The sequence below is a fragment of the Ixodes scapularis genome, unplaced genomic scaffold (genome assembly GCF_016920785.2).
Source record: "Ixodes scapularis isolate PalLabHiFi unplaced genomic scaffold, ASM1692078v2 ptg000247l_1___fragment_3__unscaffolded, whole genome shotgun sequence".
Taxonomy (NCBI): domain Eukaryota; kingdom Metazoa; phylum Arthropoda; class Arachnida; order Ixodida; family Ixodidae; genus Ixodes; species Ixodes scapularis.
Window position 1 is genome coordinate 52565 of NW_024609948.1, and position 19294 is coordinate 71858.

Below are 19294 nucleotides of genomic sequence, written 5' to 3' on the forward strand. Positions count from 1 at the left end.
TTTTTCCCTTAAAGTGTCCCCACTGAGAATCTCAAAACACCGCGGTGAGTATAACAGTAAAAATATTATTTTTAAGTTGGCAAAATGAATAGCATGAGACAAAATTAAAAAATATATTCCTGAAATCTGGTTGCATGAATTAGTACCTAATGTACTGAAATAATGAATACAATCAACGTTAACTACAACCCTTTACGTTGCGAAGACAGTTGTGGCCGACAACGCTAAGAAGCGCAAGCTAGGTCGCTACGTCTCGGCACGACAGTTTGCGCTTCTCCTGGACTTTCTCGGTGAAAGTCGAGTTTTCTCGGGGACTGCTACAGAGAGCTTTGTTACCAAGGAGGAGCGAGATACACTATGGGGCGTAATAGTTTGAGAGTTAAATGCCCTTCGGCCATAAAGAATAACTTTCTGGAACTCACGTGCATGCCAGACGTGGGCTTGCGACCTGAGAGTCTCGTGTCCCTAACAGAAGACCGGTGCAAACCTGCCAACTCTTCCGAATTTTTTGTAAAATGTATGAATTGGGACTAATTCTACGATTTTACGAATCTTGCTTCAAAGTTTACGAAAAAAAGATACTTTTTTCATTTCTATTTTTTTAAACATTTTTTTCGTAAAACCGTTGCTGGCGGTACCTCACACTGCCACAAGAGGGCGATAGGTGCCGTCCACGGCAGCGTTGTGGTTTTTACTATCCGTCTATCTGGTGGCCACATATCCAAAATCAATCCAAAGCCCAAAGCCTTTGTTTGTGTGTTTGGCGGCGCATGTTGGTTTGGCGTGTTCAGACGTGGTTGGGCCTCTGTTTCGGCCAGTTTCGAGGCGAGAAGTGCAGCGTCTGTGTTTGTTACACGTGTAATCATAGCATTCCCCTGGTTGCGGTGGCTTCGCGGTGCAATGGCAAATTCCAAACCTAAAAAGAGGTACTTTCAGGTGTTCTTGAAGTCCTACACGTCGGAATTCCAGTGCTTTGTGCCGTCCAAAAAAGGAGAGAAGTTTGGATTCTGTAGCACGTGCACGTGTAATGTAAGCGTTTTGCACGGTGACAAGGCTGACATTAAGCCTTGCCACCTTGCGAAACAGCCCCCCCCCCCCCCCCCCGCAATTGCGTGAGTTTTACGAATTGTAATGTCCACAGGTTGGCAGGTATGCCGGTGGGGGCGCGAGTGATGGGCCGTCCCTAAACGCGGAGCAAGATAAATTATTATTTTTTGTGGGGACGGATTTCTCTCGAGGGGGCGGGCGTGCGCCCCCGACAGTGGACGCGCCGCTGTGGGACTTCACGGCTGCAGCAGCAGCTTCGATAAGTACCGTGAATCTCTTGGATCATGAGCAGACACCATGTTGCTTTTTACCTTATTGAACACTAATGTACAAAACAATGTGGTGCGAATGTATTTCCTCGTGGTGTTTTTCACGAAAGCTTGGATATCGGGGCTGCAGCACATTTCTAGACCCACTCGGAGACAATAAATCCGTGACATTCGAAAAAAAAAATAATATTGAGTTTAGGGTGCACACTATTAGACACAGGTATAACTAGAAGGGCTGTATAGCGTTGTGGTGTGTTACATAGTTGAATTATATTATGCAGGGGTCTGTGGCTGAAGGCGACATGGCAAAGGGAGGAGAGGAGGAACGTCCTGCGCAAGTGGCATGCCCCCTACCACCGAATGGTACGAACGAAAAAGATGGGAAAGCTGCGATTGTTTATTGCAGTGTGCACGCTATTACAAATGTGTTTCGTGTCATTAGCAGTGCAGCATCCACCAGGTGCCATGCCAGTCCGGAGAACTAGGGCCAAGTCTGGAGTTGATACGGCACGGGATCTGCTGTCCATTCAGCAGGACCAGCTGGCTGTCCAGCGAGAACTGCTGGCCACACAGCAAGGTCTGCTGGCCACCCAGCAGCAGCAGCTGGCAGTTCAGCAGGAAATGCTGCTCGTGCAGAGAGAGGCAGTCGATGCACTCCGTCGACTTGCAAGCGTAGGTGTTAAGAGAACTGTAGTGTAGTGCACTCCCAATTATTGTTGTTAGGCTGATTTTGGTCAACCCTACTTTAGCCAGTTAAGTTAGAAGGCAGTGTTCTTAGACTCAGACTGAAACCAGATATGATTTGTATGTGTATTTGAAGTGTCCAACAGCGAAGGCTTTATTTTGTTTATTTCAATGAAACCTTCCAGTGCCATAATGCTAATGAAAATTGGCAAGCCTTGAGACAAAATTTTTTCAACTTATTGAAAATTACCATACTGTGCTCGACAATCCGAACTACTACGTCTAAACCGTGGTTCAATAATCCACTTCATCGTTTATCTCATAAAAAGAAAAGATGTTTCAGGAGCGCTAAAAAAGGAAATACTTGGCCTAAGCTTGCCACTTGCTCTTCCGAATAAAAAACTATTTTAAAGGGGTGTTAGCACACATTCTTTCTGATAACTCTAAGCAGACATTCTTTCTGCAAACTCTACCAAATATGTTAATAAACAACCCTCGCAAATTTTGGAGATTTGTACTCTGAAATTAATCTAGTGAATAGCTCTTGTAATAACATATTGAATAGTGAATGTGTGAATATTTAAATAGTGCGTTTTCTGATGCTTTCACTATTTCTACACCCATTAATGGAATTTCTCCTGTTATAGAGAATGATTTTCCAATGGATTCAATTGTTATAAACATTCAGGGTGTTTTCAGCGGTATAGAAACCCTCAAAATATCTCCATCATGTGGCATAGAGGAAATCATTACGAAGGCTCTCACTAACACTAAATTTTCATCCGGTCTTTACCTCAAAGATATTTGAGCAGTCCGTGGACACAGGGGTGTTGCCCTCTGACCGGAAAATTAGTAAGTAGGCCAATATCACTCACCTGCCTCTACAAGATCCTCGAGCATGTCATTTACAGGCACCTGATTAACTTCCTGGATTCCTGCAATTTCTTCACCAATGTGCAGCATGGCCTCTGGAAACGCCTTTCTATTGGGACCCAACTACTTATTCTAACTAACGATTTGTTTAAAAATCTTGACACCGGCTTTCCTACTGACGCTGTTTTGCTTAATTTCGCCAAAGTTTTTGCTAAAGTCCCGGACAATCGCATTCTTCTTAAACTTTCTTTCCTAAAACTAGATCCTCATGTTCCTAAGTGGATTGAATCATTCCTTATTCATCGCTCTCAATTCGTTTTCACTAACAGCACATCCTCCTCTTTCTCTCCCGTTTCTTCCGGTGTTCCACAGGAAATTGTGCTTGGGCCTTTGCTCTTTTTAATCTACATTAATGATCTCCCTCTTCACATCTCATCCACTGTTCATCTTTTCACTGATGACCTGTGCTGTTTATAGACTAATAAAAAACCCATATGACCATGTTGCACTCCAGAACGGCATTTAAGGGGAGACACTGCTCTTTGAAGCAAAATTTTACTAAGAAAACACATTTTTAAAAATGTGTTTTTTGAAGTTTGGCAAGCACTTATCATCTTGTCCTGAAGGATTTTCGACATATTGAATGAGGGCTACAAATATATTAAATAGGCTGTCAGGCTTTTTGTGGGTGCCTTTTAGGCATCCGGCAAAAAATGATTTTGAAACTGGAAGGTTCAAAAGTGTCATAAGTAATTTATAAATCATCCTAGAGCTTTCATTTATACCTTATTGGATTGCACATACCTCTCAGTTCACTGATCTATGTTTATTTTCTGAGCTCAGTATTTTAATTTGCGTTAATCCTTTCCATAACCATTGCAAATTAAATTTTTAATATTAATAAATCTAATTAGGTTACCTCAAAACAAAGTACATATTTGTAGTCCGATTGTAATGCCAAATAAGCCATGTAAATTTCATTTTATTTGAATCGCAAGTTATATAAAAAAGCTCTTGAAGCAGTGTGTCACACATGGCAGATGTGTCTCAACATTAGCAAATGCACACACCTTTGCTTTACACATTTTTGCTTCCAGCCCTTAAACTCGTTAACATTCAATGGCACTACCATTCTGACTGCTACACAGTCAAAATATCTAGGCGTTCGTTTAACCACTAATATATCCAGGAATGTTCATGTCGACGAGACAATATCATCCTCAAACCGCTCACTCGGTTTTGTTTGTCGCAATTTCAACTCTGCCTTTTCTATCCTTAAACGTCTCCTTTACGCCATGCTTGTTCGCCCTAAACTAGAGTATGCTTCAGCTATCTGGCACCCACATCAGTCTTTTTTTAACTAACGCAAATCGAATCTGTCCAGAATCGTGCTGCTCGATTTATTTTTTCTAATTAGTCTCGCCTTTTTTGTGTCACTGCAATGAAATGTCAATTAGCTCTTCCTGATCTTTCCGTTCGTCGCAGAATTTCCCGTCTTTGCCTTTCCATAAAATGTACTATTCGGAACCATTACGACAGTCTCTCCTCAGCCAGCCCAGCTATATCTCTGCAAGACTCGATCATTCGTGCAAGATTACCCTTCCCAAGACCATTTCAACATTCCCTTCTACCAGAAGCTATTGTAGACTGGAATGGCCTTCCAGATGATATTGTCACCATCACCGATAACGCTAAAATCAGAACTGTGCTAACCATGCACTCCCCTCTGTAATGCCCTTTGGGGCCTTGAGGGTAATTCTAAGTAACTAAAGAAACAAATAAATAATATTCCGCCACCAGCGTGTGTTCGTGTAATTATAGGAAACTGGCCTCGTTACTGAAGGACTTGTCACGCGGCAACTCTGCCGTCAGTGTAACTAAAATGCATCATTCGCAAGCGCAGGCAAGGACGCCACCAAGGCAGCTCCAAAGGGGAAAGAGAACAGAGTAAGGGTGGATTTACTCGCCCCACATACGCCTTTGATCAGACTTCTCGACTTCTTTCGTTAACACAGCCATTCTCTTTTCTTCTGTGCTTTAGGAGCACCTAAAATGCCAGTACCTCGTTGTCTACGAGTAATCTAATAAGGTGAATGGTGAAAACTGCTCTGCAACATGACTGCACAGAGCTTACCAAGGTGAAAAATTGTTTGGCAAAAGTTTCCTATAGTATTGCTTGCAACGCGTCTGAAAACCTCTGGCGTGCTTTTAACTTTACTAATGTGTTGCGTAACAGTTTGCATTTTGTGCATAATGCCTTCCCCTTTTCCTGCAGGCTGTAGAGGGACAAGCAGCAGCAAGTGCGCACCAGTCGTCCGCACTGACTTCGCTAGTGCTTCAGCTCGTCGGTGTGCAGAATCTCCATCCGCCAGCCGAATAAAGTGGGTCTCTATGCTCCATTTCATTTTTGGCACGGGTTACACCACCGTTACTTGAACATCTCAGTTGAAAAACTGCCATAGGTGTCCGCTTTGCAGAATTGTTAAAAGCGAGCAGTCGCAGTCCCGCTGTTCTTGCTGCAGCGGCCATTTTGTAAACTGTGGCTAGACCAAACAACATCTGTGCCTCGATGGGCTTCTCAAGCGTGGCACTGCTCCCCATTGTAGCTCGCTGTGGCTCGCGTGTGGTGTCCGCATTTGAAGACCAACTTTCCTTAACTGGTATGTCGTAGTAATCTTAGATTACGCCACAAGCGAACTTGACATGCAGAAAGAAGGAATTTTTATCAATGTAGACTGCTTTGTAACATCTTCCAACTATTCATATTTGTTTATTCAAAGTGTTCAATAATGGCCGGAGTGTCTCCTTGGTGCACTTGTTAGTAACAGGAATACAAAGGATTTCCAGCAAGGAAGCCTAAGGAAGCTCGAGCACTTCTTAAAGGACACATGCAAAGGACTAATAAAGTTTTTTTAAACAGCCTGGTTGGGAAAAGGAAGTCATAAAACAAATTCACAAGGAAAATAAAAATTTTAAGAGCTATATTCACGGCGTATACGAATTTGTAGTTGGCGCCGGCGGGCGCTGCGGAAAAGTGGCTGCTAGTCGTCACGTGACTGGTCGCTATTTGTCACGTGGTGCTTCCGCTCTATCGGAAGCTTCCTATGGTCTCTAAAAGTTAGTTATTCATCTTTATTTCAAGTGCAACAAAACACAAAGATTAATCGGTAACTTTTCGAACCCAAAGAAAGCTCCTGAAAAAACGGAAGCAGACGTGATAGACCTGTGTGCCGGTCAGATGACGGCGGCAGCGCTGCGGGGTAGACAAACTTGCGCGGCGGTGGCGGTGTGGAGAAATGAGTTGACGGCGGCGCACCACGCTCAGCGTGCAGCGGCGGCGTGACTGTGAGTCGACTTTGAGACGGCGCACAGGTCTATCACATGACTTGCGGCGGCTCCCACGGGCGCAACTACAAAATCATTTTGTGCCGTCAATATAGCTCTAAAATTTTTTTTCTTCGTTCTAATTTTATTTTATAACATTCTTTTTCCATCTGGTCTGTTTACAAAAAAATGTTTTTTTACTTCGCATGTGTCCTCAAACCCCGCCCCCCCCCCCATCCCCCCCTAAAAAGAAAATGCAATACTTTCAGTGCTTAAATTAACTATGTAATGTTGACAGCCCTTATTGATTCGATAGAACCCTGGGGTGAAAATGTCCGTCAACTGATTCCAGATGTTTGGAATAGTTACCAACTTGACCTACCGGTGACAGGAAGTTACTATGCGCTGATAAACATTTCGGCTGGGTACGTGTTAGCAAATGCATGAATGCATATTCAGTGGTGGAACTGCCGCTCCATTTGCACCAAACTGTGCCAGAAGGAATAACCTGCTACATGCTGTTCCAAAGGCTGTTCTTGAAAAGGAGACTGAAAGTGGCTGGCACATGGCATTCTTTGCGTTGCCAAGAATGCCATGTGCCAGTACTATGTGCAAAGAGTAGGGCTGAGCGAATATTTTAATTATTGGGGTGGGTTAACTCCTTGAGTGCACTTCTCCTCAAGAATTGATGCACTGCGGAGAAGCAATACCTGCGGAGCTGACACCACGATCTTCCGGCTCGCTTTGCCGCAGCTCAGCCGCACACGGAGGCGAAAAACACACCTTAAAAGTGGTATAGCGCATGCGTGCGCCTGGTGTAATAAAAAGAAAAAAAATAGTGATTGTTGATATTTACGTCACAGTAAAATCTTCAAAATCTAACTGTGGTTGTTATGCAAGTGTATATGTTAGGCAGCAATGTTTTAGCAACCTGTGTTCATTATTTATCCTTGTTTTGTTTTAATTCAGGTATGAAGAACATATATTTGTATACGGCAAGAATATTTACAAATCCCCTCAATTAGGTGTGGCTGGGCTCTCTTATAGGTTTCATTTTAATTCAAATCTGTCATTTACTTGCCACCCCAATGTAGGTATTGGACTGCCTGAGGCCACAGTCTATAAATGTAGCTAGATTAAATTTAACAGAGCTCATAAGCGGGCAATTAGAAGCTTGGGAACAAGCTTTGTGAGTACAGCCGAATATTTGTTTAAGCATGGTGTACTAGTAGTGAAAAGCGTGGAGAAAGACGCAGCAACTATTCAATATTCAATTAAAGAATATTCGGCCAGAACCTCTATTTAATTCGAATTCGCTTCGAACCTAACACCCATTATTTGCACGTGCCTAACGAAGAGTTGTTGTTCTTTGTGCAAACGGTGCTCACATCGATCGCAATGAATAGATAGCGCTACTCATTGTTATCAGTTAAAGTAACTATGTGCTTTGCTTAGCTGCTCTATGAACAGTAGTAGATTGAATACGAGCGAGGGCAGCGTGACATTCAACACAAAAGTGTCCGTTTGTTGTCGAACTTGTGGCAATTACCTCACCGTGATACAAACCCTACAAAGTAGCCAAACATATTTTTTGCATCAAACACAAACCGAAGACGCCATCGGTACTCCTAACAGGTTAATTGAGACATCTGGAGAGTTACTGGCGTATGATTGTTCAATAAATAAATAAATATCTGTAGTGGCCAGGTCCCTGTAGGTATGGTGCCTTAAATAGTTTTCCACCACCAACAACTACAGTTTTTCCCACAGGCTACCTCCTAAAGAAATGGTATAAAACTTTTTGAGGTGAAAGCTCCACATTGTTTGCTCCAAAAGTGGGAATCAGCTCCAAAATGTGTTGTTCCCTGCTACAAGAGCTGCTCCAAATCACCTCTTGTCAGTTCCACCACTACATATTCAAAAACAGTATGGTGACAATGAAAATAGGCTTAGGAGGTCTAATCTGTTCTTGTTTGTGTTGCGTCGATGAGGAAAAAATGTTCTTGTCACGTAGTCACATATTGTTTATTAACAGGTTAGGTTACATGTTGAGACCTCATGGCGGTTGCATGGAACAAGAAGAAAAGGAATGGCGCGGTGTGCGCGGGAAGTCCACCGGAAGACGCTGGCCCCCTGGTGGCGAAATACACAAATGCAGCAGTTTGGCTTCTTGGATACTGGCACTGAAGCATAGGGGCAATCAGAAGAAGTTGTCGAGTTCTGTGCGCATAAGTTAGGTGTACAGCTTGGCCCCTCTAATCTGGAGAAATCGCACCAGCTAAAGAAATTCCAGCCCGAGAAAACTAGACCGATCATCGTTAAGTTTGCCCGTTTCTAAGACAGAGAAAGCATTTTGGCCTCCGGTTTCAAATTGAAAGACGCCCCAAGGATATTTCTGCGTCTGTACGACTTGCCCGCAGCAAACCTTTTGAGTACAGAAAAAGTACGTCGGCCAGTTGAAAACAAACTAGCAAAAGATTTCTTTTAGTACTTTATCGTTAGAAGTTGGAACCGCGTTCCCGCAAGATAAATCGTGATTTGATAGAACTGAAACGTGATCCGATCCGAAACCTTGCCGGCCAGCAGCTTTCACGCGATCGGTAGATCTGTTTGGTGTACTTTAACCTTGCACCTGCTTGTCACTTCGAATACGATGACTTCGTTAATCGTAGTCTGCTGCTTCGATATTCAGTTGCACAATAGGATAAACTCGAAATTTGGTGCCCTGTTCCTCCGCGCAACTCCGCGTCCGTTGCTTACGCACGTCACGTGGTTCGCACATATAAGTACTATGTCGAGCACGTGTGGGTTGTGTGATAAGCAGAGCTGGTTTGCATTTTGAGCAGCTGAAAGCCACTAAGAAAATAATCAGACTTGTACCCGTCACTGAAAAAGTAACCGATGACAGTTACAATCACTTTGCTGTATAAAGTACCCGACTACAATTACAATTACAGCCTCAAAGAAGTAATCGAAAAATTACTCTAAAGTAAGCAATTACTTCCCACGTTACTTTTCATTCAAACTTTTTTTATGATTGCATAATCCGTGGAATCTCGTGCTCAGTTGTTAAAGAAAAAAAAAAAGAAAGCCTCGACTGTTTTTGCTTAAAGCGCGAAACACACGTACAACCAAACCGTCCGATCCGACGTCTGACCGCGCAATACGACGGTCGGAGGCAAGGGTTTTCAACGCTCTCCGATGCTGCGGAACCCCCTCGCCCCCCAAGGTCATTCCGGCAGTCCGCACGTCGGATCGGACGGTTTGGTTGTACGTGTGTTTCGCGCTTAAAGCTGAGTGAGTGATGGCACACACCTAATCCCTCACAAGAGGCTAGATAAAGTCATTTTTCATACCCATAAGTAGTCTCCGGTGTAGAAATAAAAATGTACCCACGAAAAAGAAGCATAGTAAAGTGGCCTACTAATCCTCACAGCCTCGTGCTTAATAATTTCGAAAAGAAAAAAAAGCCCGTTGCCCGGAGGTGAATAACTCCCACTCCCTCCCCCCCCCCCCCCCCCCCCAAAAAAAAAAAAAAAGAAATGAGGAAGATTGTAATGGGGGGTAATTTTGTAATCGATTACAGCAAAAAATTAATTCAATTAAAAAGATCATTACCCCTTAAAGGAAGTATTCGAAGCGTCACAAAATTGCAGTAAAAATAATCAATTACAAGTAATTTTGTAACACGTTACGTACGAGTCTGGAAAGTATAGAGGCTCACAAAGTTTCAAGTTTTCACACCTTTTACACTGTTATCCCATCTACCTAGGTCCCTAACCACTCATGTTCATCTGTGCTGCTAAGCGCGATTGAAATTGCTCCCGTGCGTGTCTAAGACACAAGCTGAAGTGCAATGAAAACTGATCTGAGCTGCTCCAAGCCTGCTCCAGAACATAGTTTTAGCTGCTCCCAACCTGCTCCTAAACAGCTGTTTCAGTTGCTCCCGTGGCTGTTCCCAAGGACATTTCGTGAGTTCCACCCCTGCACTAACTACGTCACCGGACCTTGTCAAGTCCATTCAATACTGCGATGGGCTCCGTGATTATAGGTTACAACATGTCGACTTGCCACTCTCCGTTCTTGTCAAACATTCTATTTCCAAAATCATTCGCGATTATAATGAGGCTGATTATAGATGAATAGATCATGGGTTGACAATCTTTTTTGACCATTACATTTAAATTGTCCTCTTCCATCAGTAGAGGAAACCGGCATTATTTAAAGCTAAAATGAACAGTCTTATAAATATGTTTGTTCCGACAGCCTGAGTATGCACTGATTCAAATAACCCATGGTTCACCAAAATGCTGCTCTTTTTGCATAACAAGAAAAGGCTATTTGCAAAGGCTAAACGTGTTAACACCTCAAGCTTTGGGTGCTTATAACTTTGCCCTTAAAAACTACAATAAAAAGTTGAAATTGGCTACTAAAAGTTTTTTTTTTATGACTCGCTGTTTATTTTGAATGGTAACCCGAGGAAGTTTTGGAACATGGTGTCACCAAAAAGCAATAACTCTGCCATCAAACCAAGCCGCGACAATGGCGATCCCATACAAGAAAGCGACTGCTCTGCAAATTACGACCTCAGCGAAAATATTACGTCCGTGGGACGCCGCATTCTCAACTAATGCCGATAATAAAAATGCGACCCGCCGCAAGCCGCTGCTCCTTAGCGGGCGGCAAGCGGTTTGTCGATCGCCAAAGCAACATTGGGCCGTGACGTCAGTATGCTTCTCTTTTTTTCCTCTGGTCCAGGAGTTGCGCGTAGTGCGCTTCTTTGAGCCACTACCACAGCTACTTCGGCTTGCGATTGGCGTGTTTAGCCGTTGCTTTTATCTGTAGCCCGTGTAGCTTCGGTATAGAATTTTGTTTATTTGCTTGTGAGGACTTCAAGACTCGTTTTAGCGAGCAACTCGGTGCGCCCAAGACTGCCCAGCTGTTCCTCGAAAGATGCCGAGCGCAACTTGTAGCGCTGTGGGCTGCTCAAACAACCCGCTGTGCAACCCGGAGGTGCTTCTTCACAAGTTTCGAACGGACCGGAAATTGAAGAAAGTGTGGGTGAACGCTGTTCGATGAGTGGACTTTGGACTTCGGCTTTTATGCGCCCGAGGAAAAAAGAACGAAAAAACAGAGGTGTACAGCCCAGCACTCGTGTGTTCGGCCGCCGCAGCTCGCGCCGTAGAGCCTCAAAGCTTTGTGTCTGGGACTGACCCGCAGCGCGAAAGTGAGAGGGCCCCCAGTACTGTACGTCACTGGCAGCACAGCGTAGAGCAACGCCGCTCCATCCACAGAGCCCCGATGACAATTTATGTCTAGCGACGAGTACGGAAGACCACACACACGGCGACAGCCGCAGAGTACGGCACCGAACGAGTTCACTTGTTTTCCAGTCGCTAGCTTTTGGGTATACAAGCGACGAGTACGGCATAGCGCACGCATGGCGGCGGCCGCCGAGTACGGAATCGTACGAGTTCACGGGTTTTCCAGTCGCTAGCTTTTGGGTATATGCACTAGCCCTTGCTACATATGCTGGATAACTACCACGTATACAGAATTAAAACAAAATCAGCTTACCTCCTATCTTTAGACGGCTAGCGCAACAGAGGTAGGTGCCGCTCGGCGTGCGTGCTCGTTGAACGAGAACGATCCTGACGTCACGTTCACATAGCGGTTGATTTCGAGCGTTGCCGGAGCCTCGAGCGGCTAGTTTCGGGTTTGTTGGCTGCGCCCCAAACAAAACTTTGAGGCGTCCATATCTGTAGAACTACGCACAATAACGAGAAAAAAATTGCACCTTGCAGTTCAGGGACGCTGACTAGACTAAAAACAGTCATAATCCCAAAACCGAAAGTATGGACCGGAGTTGCCCTTTAATGTTTGCTCGGCTGAAGTGGAAAAGGGTGGGAGGAGCTTCCACTTCGTTCTTGACCTGTCACCGACTCTAGGTGCATCTTTTTAGCCACACCGGCACTGGTGAAGAAAATTGTAGGGCAATGTATTTACGGTTCTATCTCGATACACATGCCAGAAGTACACCACCTTGCACTTTCTTACACATGCCAGAAGTACACCACATTGCACTTTTTCACACCGGTGCAGGTAGTGCAACTAAAAAAATGCACCCACTCAAAAAAAAAAATTTGTATCGGCCCACCAGAGCTCTGCCAAAACCTCTTTGAACACAGTGTTTTATCAGCCAAATTTTATGAAAATGTGTACCAAAAGAAACCCTGACAGAGACATTTACGAGAGCAAACAAGTGGACTACATTGACTGCTTAGGCTTATAAAGAGAAACAAAAAAAGTAAAAAAGGAAGAAAAAAATATCTGCATTACGATTTAAGAGCATGTCATTGCAACGAACTGGTGAGCATAGAATGTGTGAAGTTCTGCGTGCACATGATGTATGTGGATGCAGAAACATGCCTTCACCCCAACCCAATAAGTGATTTCCCACATCAGAAGCCGCCTTGGTGGCTCTGAGGCGAGAGCACCGGCCTACAGGTCCTCAGGTGGCGGGTTCGAATCCCGACCGAGGTGCCCGCAATATGACGGAGGCTTATTGCAGAGAAGGCACTGTGTAACCGAGCTCCGCAGGTGGTCCAAATTAATCCTCAGTCCTCCGCTGGGGCGTGCCAGATGCCCGTCATAGGTGCCAGATGCCCGTCATAGGTTTGGCACGTAAAACCCCCAAATTTGACTTTCCCACATCAGAGCTAAAATTTGTGCAGCCACCCACATTACATGGATGTAGAACTGTACACCTTCTGTGCTTCCCAGTCTTTGATGAGATATGATTAAGCTTGCACAGCGCGACTCCAGTGAGCTGAATGATTACGGCAAGCATGCCAACACCGCAGAGCATGACAAGCTCGATGAGAGAGGGCGTCCACCTTCCTGACTTTCCGACGCTGCATTGCTAGTGTTCTTTCTTTGAGGCTCCTAGTGCCAGTGTCGCTGTTGGTGTCGCTACTGTCATCATTGTACCCGCAGTCAGACTCTTCCTACACAAAGGGGTCTGGGGCAGACTCCGGAACGGAGCTGTGTAAGCAAACATTGTGCAGAATAGCACATCCTGTTGCTAAATTACGTGCTCTTTCTGGGTCGTAGTGCAGAGCGTGGTACTTCTGCAGGCACCGGAACTGGTTTTTCAGCTTACCAATGCATTGCTCAACAACAGCGTGTTGAGCGGTGTTGGCCGAGGCCAGACTCGACAAGACGCACCGCTCAACACGCTGTTGTTGAGCGCTGCCTCTTGCTGGGGTTGCCAGAAATAGGGGTGAGTAGCCAGGGCTCCAGAGGTAGCATCTGTCACCTGCAGACAAAAATGGAACCGTATTTGCCATGAATGTTCTCGCATAACATTTCCAGGAGTTGTCTGAAAGTGCACTTGTACTAAAATGGGGCTACTGGTATGGTTTTATGACTTTCGAGAGGACCTGCTGATTGAAAGTCAAACTGGCAGGAAAAAATGTTATGTAGGTAATTTAATTGGCTTGCTCAACCATGTAAATAATGTCTTGCAAACCTGCATCGCCCATTGTTGTTTACCTCAATCTTGGGTAGAGGCTACAAGGAACAGCCACCAGATCTTTTGTTTCGTAAGTATATGTGACCTAGCAATGTCAGTTGTGCTGCTCTGACCATTGGCCACTGAGATTGGTCGTTTAAAGTTATCTAGAAGCACCATTTTTTCCTGCTACACAAAGAAATTTGAGCTATCAAACATTTTCATCCCTGAACCAGTGCTGGTAGCTTGTAATTGGAGACTTGAATGGGCAGATTACGTACTACGAGATGAACACTTGATGGGTCCAGTGACAGCGTTACAAATATTACAGTTATACCCAGGTTCTACATTTAAAATAAAAGATACGTCGAATAAGAGTACATTCATTAGTGGGAAGAATGGTACAGATCTTGGGGCTTTAACGGAGACAGAATAATCTCATTGGCTCGGGCCAGACTCTCTCGGGCCACAATTATTTGGCTCCTGGGTTAGCATGCTATGAATTTTGGTGTAAGTAGGAAATAGCCCAATGCAGGACGCCAACCAACTGCTCTTCGCTGCAAAACCGAACTGTCGGCGCATGTCAACCGAAGCACGTTTTTGGGGCTGAGAAACGTAAGCGGAGATGATCGAGCAAGAAGAAAAGTATGCCAGTCATTCCAGAGTATCATGCCTGTTCTGTGAGCATCATGGGAGAGGTACGATTACAAGAACCAGAGGCACCTTGTCTCCGGCTTAGCGAGAGACCTAACGGCCATCGACTCATCTGTCTCCCGGACCTGGTTTCCTCTGTGAATCTTTACGTTTGGCCCTGCGTTTCGGGGTTAAAGGCCGACGACCAGACTCGAGATTCTGCAAGGCAGAATTTTCTCCTCACCATGGGAGAGGAGGAAGCGAGGGAATAGTGGAAAGCGCAAAGTGGTCGTCGGTTTTTAAGGAGCAGACGTATGCAATCCTGGAAGTAACAAACAGCCTGTCGTGGGAAAACCAAGGTTCGGCACGTGGGGGCAAAAAAGCCTGCACACGAAATATAGGCAGCATGCCCGGCTGCCTCCTTGATACCGAAGCAAGCCCTTAAACAATCAGCAAAAGCAGAGCTCTGTGTCATAAGTGTGCCGGGACTCCTCCAACTAGACCCTGAACCCGGAAAATGCGACACTTGGTCTCCAAAAACTGAGAAAAAACAGGGTGACCAGATTCTGACAAAGACTGTATTTCGACTGACTAAAACAGGTTATCTACAATCAAACAGCAAAGCGTGTGAAGGGGGAAATGGTGAAAACTAAGAGCTGAAGTGGAGAGGAGCAACGTCCTTTCCACAACGGGTTGTTTCGTGCGTGCCCGTTTTCTCTTCGCTGGGGCCGCGCCACTACGGGAAGGGACTGGGGAATGTCTCCTATATTTCTAAAACTTGTCGCGCAACCCGTTGCAAAATGGCCGAGTGGCTTCCCCGGCGGAATGTATCCTGAATGGTCGCATGATCTGACCTAGAGACCCGTTAAAATAATTTTTGATAGGGGCTGTAGTTTCACGAAAAGGATTGGGACAGACCTCACAGGTCTCTCAAAAAGCTATGATGGGTCTCTTACACCCCTCAGGAATTGTTAAAGGGTACTCAGGCCTAGAGGGAGGACCCTCCTCCCTCTAGGCACGGGAGAAGAGGACGCCAAAGCGGTGTTTGCAAGCCGACGGGAGGCTAAATATGTTTAGTATATAGAGACATGGGTCGCCTTTCCTTTGGGGAAGGATTTCTATGATGTCGTGCTCCACGTCGACTCCGCCAAGATTTTTGTACGAAGCGGTTAGATGTCTACGAGTGTGGATGGCGGTATTGGGTTCCTCGTTGTCAGGAGTTTGGAAGGCTCTATAGACGGCTAGTTTGACCGCGCGGCGGGTTTTCTGAATCACTATGATATCGGGGGGAGTTTGGAAAGACTGGAGGCAGTGTTAAAGATAGCCACGCTTCAGTCGGAAGCTGTGGTAATTCCATTGCCAGATAGTGGTTTGGTGCCTACTGAGGCGTGGCGGGCGTGGGAGAGGTAAAGCCATATTGAGGGATGCACTGTTAGAGGTAGGGTATGGATGGTGGGGGTGGTGGAGGAGTTTAGGACCCCAACTGGGATGAGATGTTGGTGAGTTGGTTTATTTGACTGGTGAGTTGGGCCAATCTGGAGGAGTACTTTGAGACAGCGTTTTCTATCGCCGTACAACGGCTGTAACGTTTTGCTCTAAGGTTTGCAGTCTGGCACTGAAAATGCGAGACATTTCGGTCATTGACGCTGAGTCGGTGTAATTTGTCTACGATTTTGAGGCCATAGTATTGATTACTCTACGCTTGACAGACTGGGCGGTGCTGTCAGGTGAGGATATGGCAACTGCAACGGGTTGTGGGGGAGGAGTAGGAGTTGGCGCTGGAGGGGTAACCTTTCTGTTTAAGGAGGGGTCGTAAGTCTGCATTTTCCTTCTGAACGGCAGTGATTTATTGTGTGAGGGTTTGGACCTTTTGCCGTAGAGTTTGGACCTTTTGCCGTAGGGTTTGGACCTTTTGCCGCAGAGAGGGGCAGTGATGAGAGACATCCGACGGGCAAGGAGAATAGCCGGGTCGTGATTGCAGTCGATTAGGTATTGGCTGATGTTCTCCGGTGGACCGTAATCTGGCACATTAAAGATGATTCCGCGTGAGATCTTCGCAGGATTTGCCATATATGTGGCCAGAAAATAGTTCTCTTCGTCCTTCAGAGGGGGTGCTGAGTAGTATAGTTTTGAATGGCATTGATTCGAATTTTATCATCGCGTGCCACGTTGTAATTGGTCTGGGCAGTGTTAAAGACGAAGTCTTGCAGCTTGCCTGTGCTCATCGAGCTTAGGTTGAGGCCACCACGTGCACGGATGATGATCTTGTAGTCGTCAGGGAGTCTTGCGAGCTGCGGCGGGCGCGTCTTGAAGCCAGGCCTTGGCGAGCTGCGGAAAACCGGACGCCAAACGCGCCTCGCCGCTCGACTTGGTCGTTTACGTCGCCATCCGTTGTTGACCCTTGCAAGTTTTTTAGCCCTATGTTTTGCAGAAAGGGAGCTACGCTTTGTAATTTTACAAAAACCAACCTGTGAAATATACCTTTGACACAAAGTTCAGATTGCTATGTGCAGGCGCCAATTTTTATGGCCCATTTTAGATCGAGCCTGGTTATTTCAGTCACCCTATACTTACTGCCAGGTTGGATCACATTGGCATCTTATTAGCCTTCCTTTTCTTCACTTGGCTTTTACTAGTATGCTTTCACAAAAGTAGGAGTGAGGTCCTCGGTCGACTTCGGCGCGAACCTTAGGATGAGAGAAAATGGCAAAATGGCCCGTTTCCCGCCTTTCATGTACTTTATGTACCCGTAGATCATTGTGAACACTACGAATTAGTTTTCTCAACCTCTAGGTGGTAGTGGAACGACTGGTTGGCAAGAAGCTATCGAAGGAACAAGCGAAAGTGAGAAACCAGAGCAACCAAGGCGAGCAATGCTGGCGACACGCACGGAGTGACAGCGGATTGGATCTCGGATTGGATTGAAAGTGTCAAAGACAGTTGGTTGTAAATTAGAACGGAGCAGTAACTTGTTACCAGTATAGGGTTGTTGCACAATACCATGGTTCAATGCTGCTACCTCTTCGTGGATCTGATCAAAACCCACTGGAATCCATGTTGGAGGCATTCATTGCTGTTATCCTATGTTTTGTGTCCTTTGGGGCCTTGTCTGCATGGTACTTTGTGCACCCACTCGAGGTTGAAGACAGTCAGTTGCTCTGTGATTGTTTTAGCCGTAAAACTTGGTGTCAAAGGAGCCACGGCCAGCAATATTGGTTTTTCTAGAATTCCGGAAATCATTAGGAACCAGGACAAGGCAACGCTCGAGCAATCGGTTTGCCGACATTATGAATGGCTCCCAACGGACACGCCGGCACAACCTCAGCCAGGCGGGTAAAGACAGGAGTAGAACACGGCAAGTCCTGGGCGCTAACATCTCCAGTCCCGAGAGAAAGAGCGAAAAAAGGCAGAGAAATAAAGCAAACAAAAAGTTAGGCGTGTTCGTTTTGCCGCGACAAGTTGAAGTTGCTCGAGCACTTGTCAGGTTTATTTAAATTTATCACTGCGCGACTCCTGTGTTCTTCTGCAAAGACAGAAAATAACAAGGTACAGACTTTACTGGTGATGTTTGGCTGCATCTTGGTGCATATAAAGGCTTCGGCAGCGATAGGGCTCATCGAAATCGCGAACTGGGACCGCCGATCTCCGCTTCTATGTTCCGCCATTTCGAAGCGGCCAAACGCAGGGGACCTTTCGTTTCGGATTATTATGTTAACTCTACACTCTTAAAAAAATAATTAAAAAAGGAATGGACGGGTGTTGACTGTACTCTTTTTGGAGAGAATCCGGGTTATCGCAAGCTATACTCTCTCTAGGGACCAGGGATATGAAAAATACATGCAAATATGTATCAAAATACAAATACAAAAATACTTCGTCAAAAATGTATTTAATTACGAGTCTAATTACATTTAAAAAAATTGCGGTGGCTTAGCTCGGCTATGCCAGGATATACGTAGCGTGAGCTTAGGCGCATAAAATGAGAGGTGCTATCAAGCAGCTCCGGTGCAGCGTCAGACTTGGCTACTGCGCAATGGAGGCACATAGCTGGGCACGCGGCGCCGCCAGTGCGTCTGCCGTGGCTGTGACGTCACTCCTCTGGAATGCGAAGACTGGCGAGGCGAGCGCGGTGGCGGCGGAGCCCGCGGCGACTTGGCCTCCGCCCCGCCAGCTGTGCGCCGTGCGACGTCACTGCTCCTCGCACTTGCGCAGCACGGAGCATGGCTCATTATGCCAGCCACGCGAAACTGCTCAATTTCGGCCAGTGTAGCTCACGCTACAAAAAGCATTTAAATACAACATACAAATACAACCAAATCTATTTGTTCTCTTCCAAATACTTTTCTAAATACATTCCTCAAAATTTGCGAGAGCGACTTCAGGGCACCTGCAACGGGTTTCTACGTATCTCTACGCACACTCTGGAGTAAGTTTGCGAGGCTCTAGTAACGTAATAGAAATATAATCACAAAAAATGTAATCAGCTTGGACGTAATAGGTGAAAAAGTACAGAGCCTCAAGCAGCTTTTTTTGTCGATTACATGTTGGTATAGACCAACAAAGAACTGAGACGACCAAGACACGGAGCACTAGCTAAAGAATTTTTTATTGTTGCAACTCGCACCAGTTAACGAAAATCTGGACGACACACGCATTTAGAATGTTCCAGGCAAAATTATGGATGGAAATCAGGCTGGAAAGCATCACAAGTTGTCACAGGCGCTTATTTAGCCAGTCTGCCTGTGAACGTCGATTTCATCACTATTCTTTCCCTGGACTAGCACCGTAATCACAAAGTCACTAAACGCTTGTGCTTGATTAAGAGACACTGCATTCGGTGCAGAACGTAGTTTTCTTTCTGCTCTGGACAGTGCCAATAAATTTGAGGGATGTATTTTCGCCCACAAAATTGTATTTAATTACAATTGTATTTGAAATACCCACCTTTTAG

General features: G+C 45.5%; 1 protein-coding gene across 1 annotated transcript; it reads left to right on the forward strand.

Moving 5' to 3' along the window:
* Positions 1-778: 778 nt before the first annotated feature.
* LOC120836229 lies at positions 779-17268 on the forward strand. The gene is made up of 7 exons (XM_042287751.1): positions 779-936; positions 1598-1679; positions 1762-1988; positions 2801-2852; positions 5149-5254; positions 8233-8377; positions 17137-17268. The coding sequence occupies exons 1-7, from the start codon at positions 901-903 to the stop codon at positions 17266-17268; spliced, it is 780 nt and encodes a 259-aa protein (XP_042143685.1). The 5' UTR covers positions 779-900.
* Positions 17269-19294: the final 2026 nt, after the last annotated feature.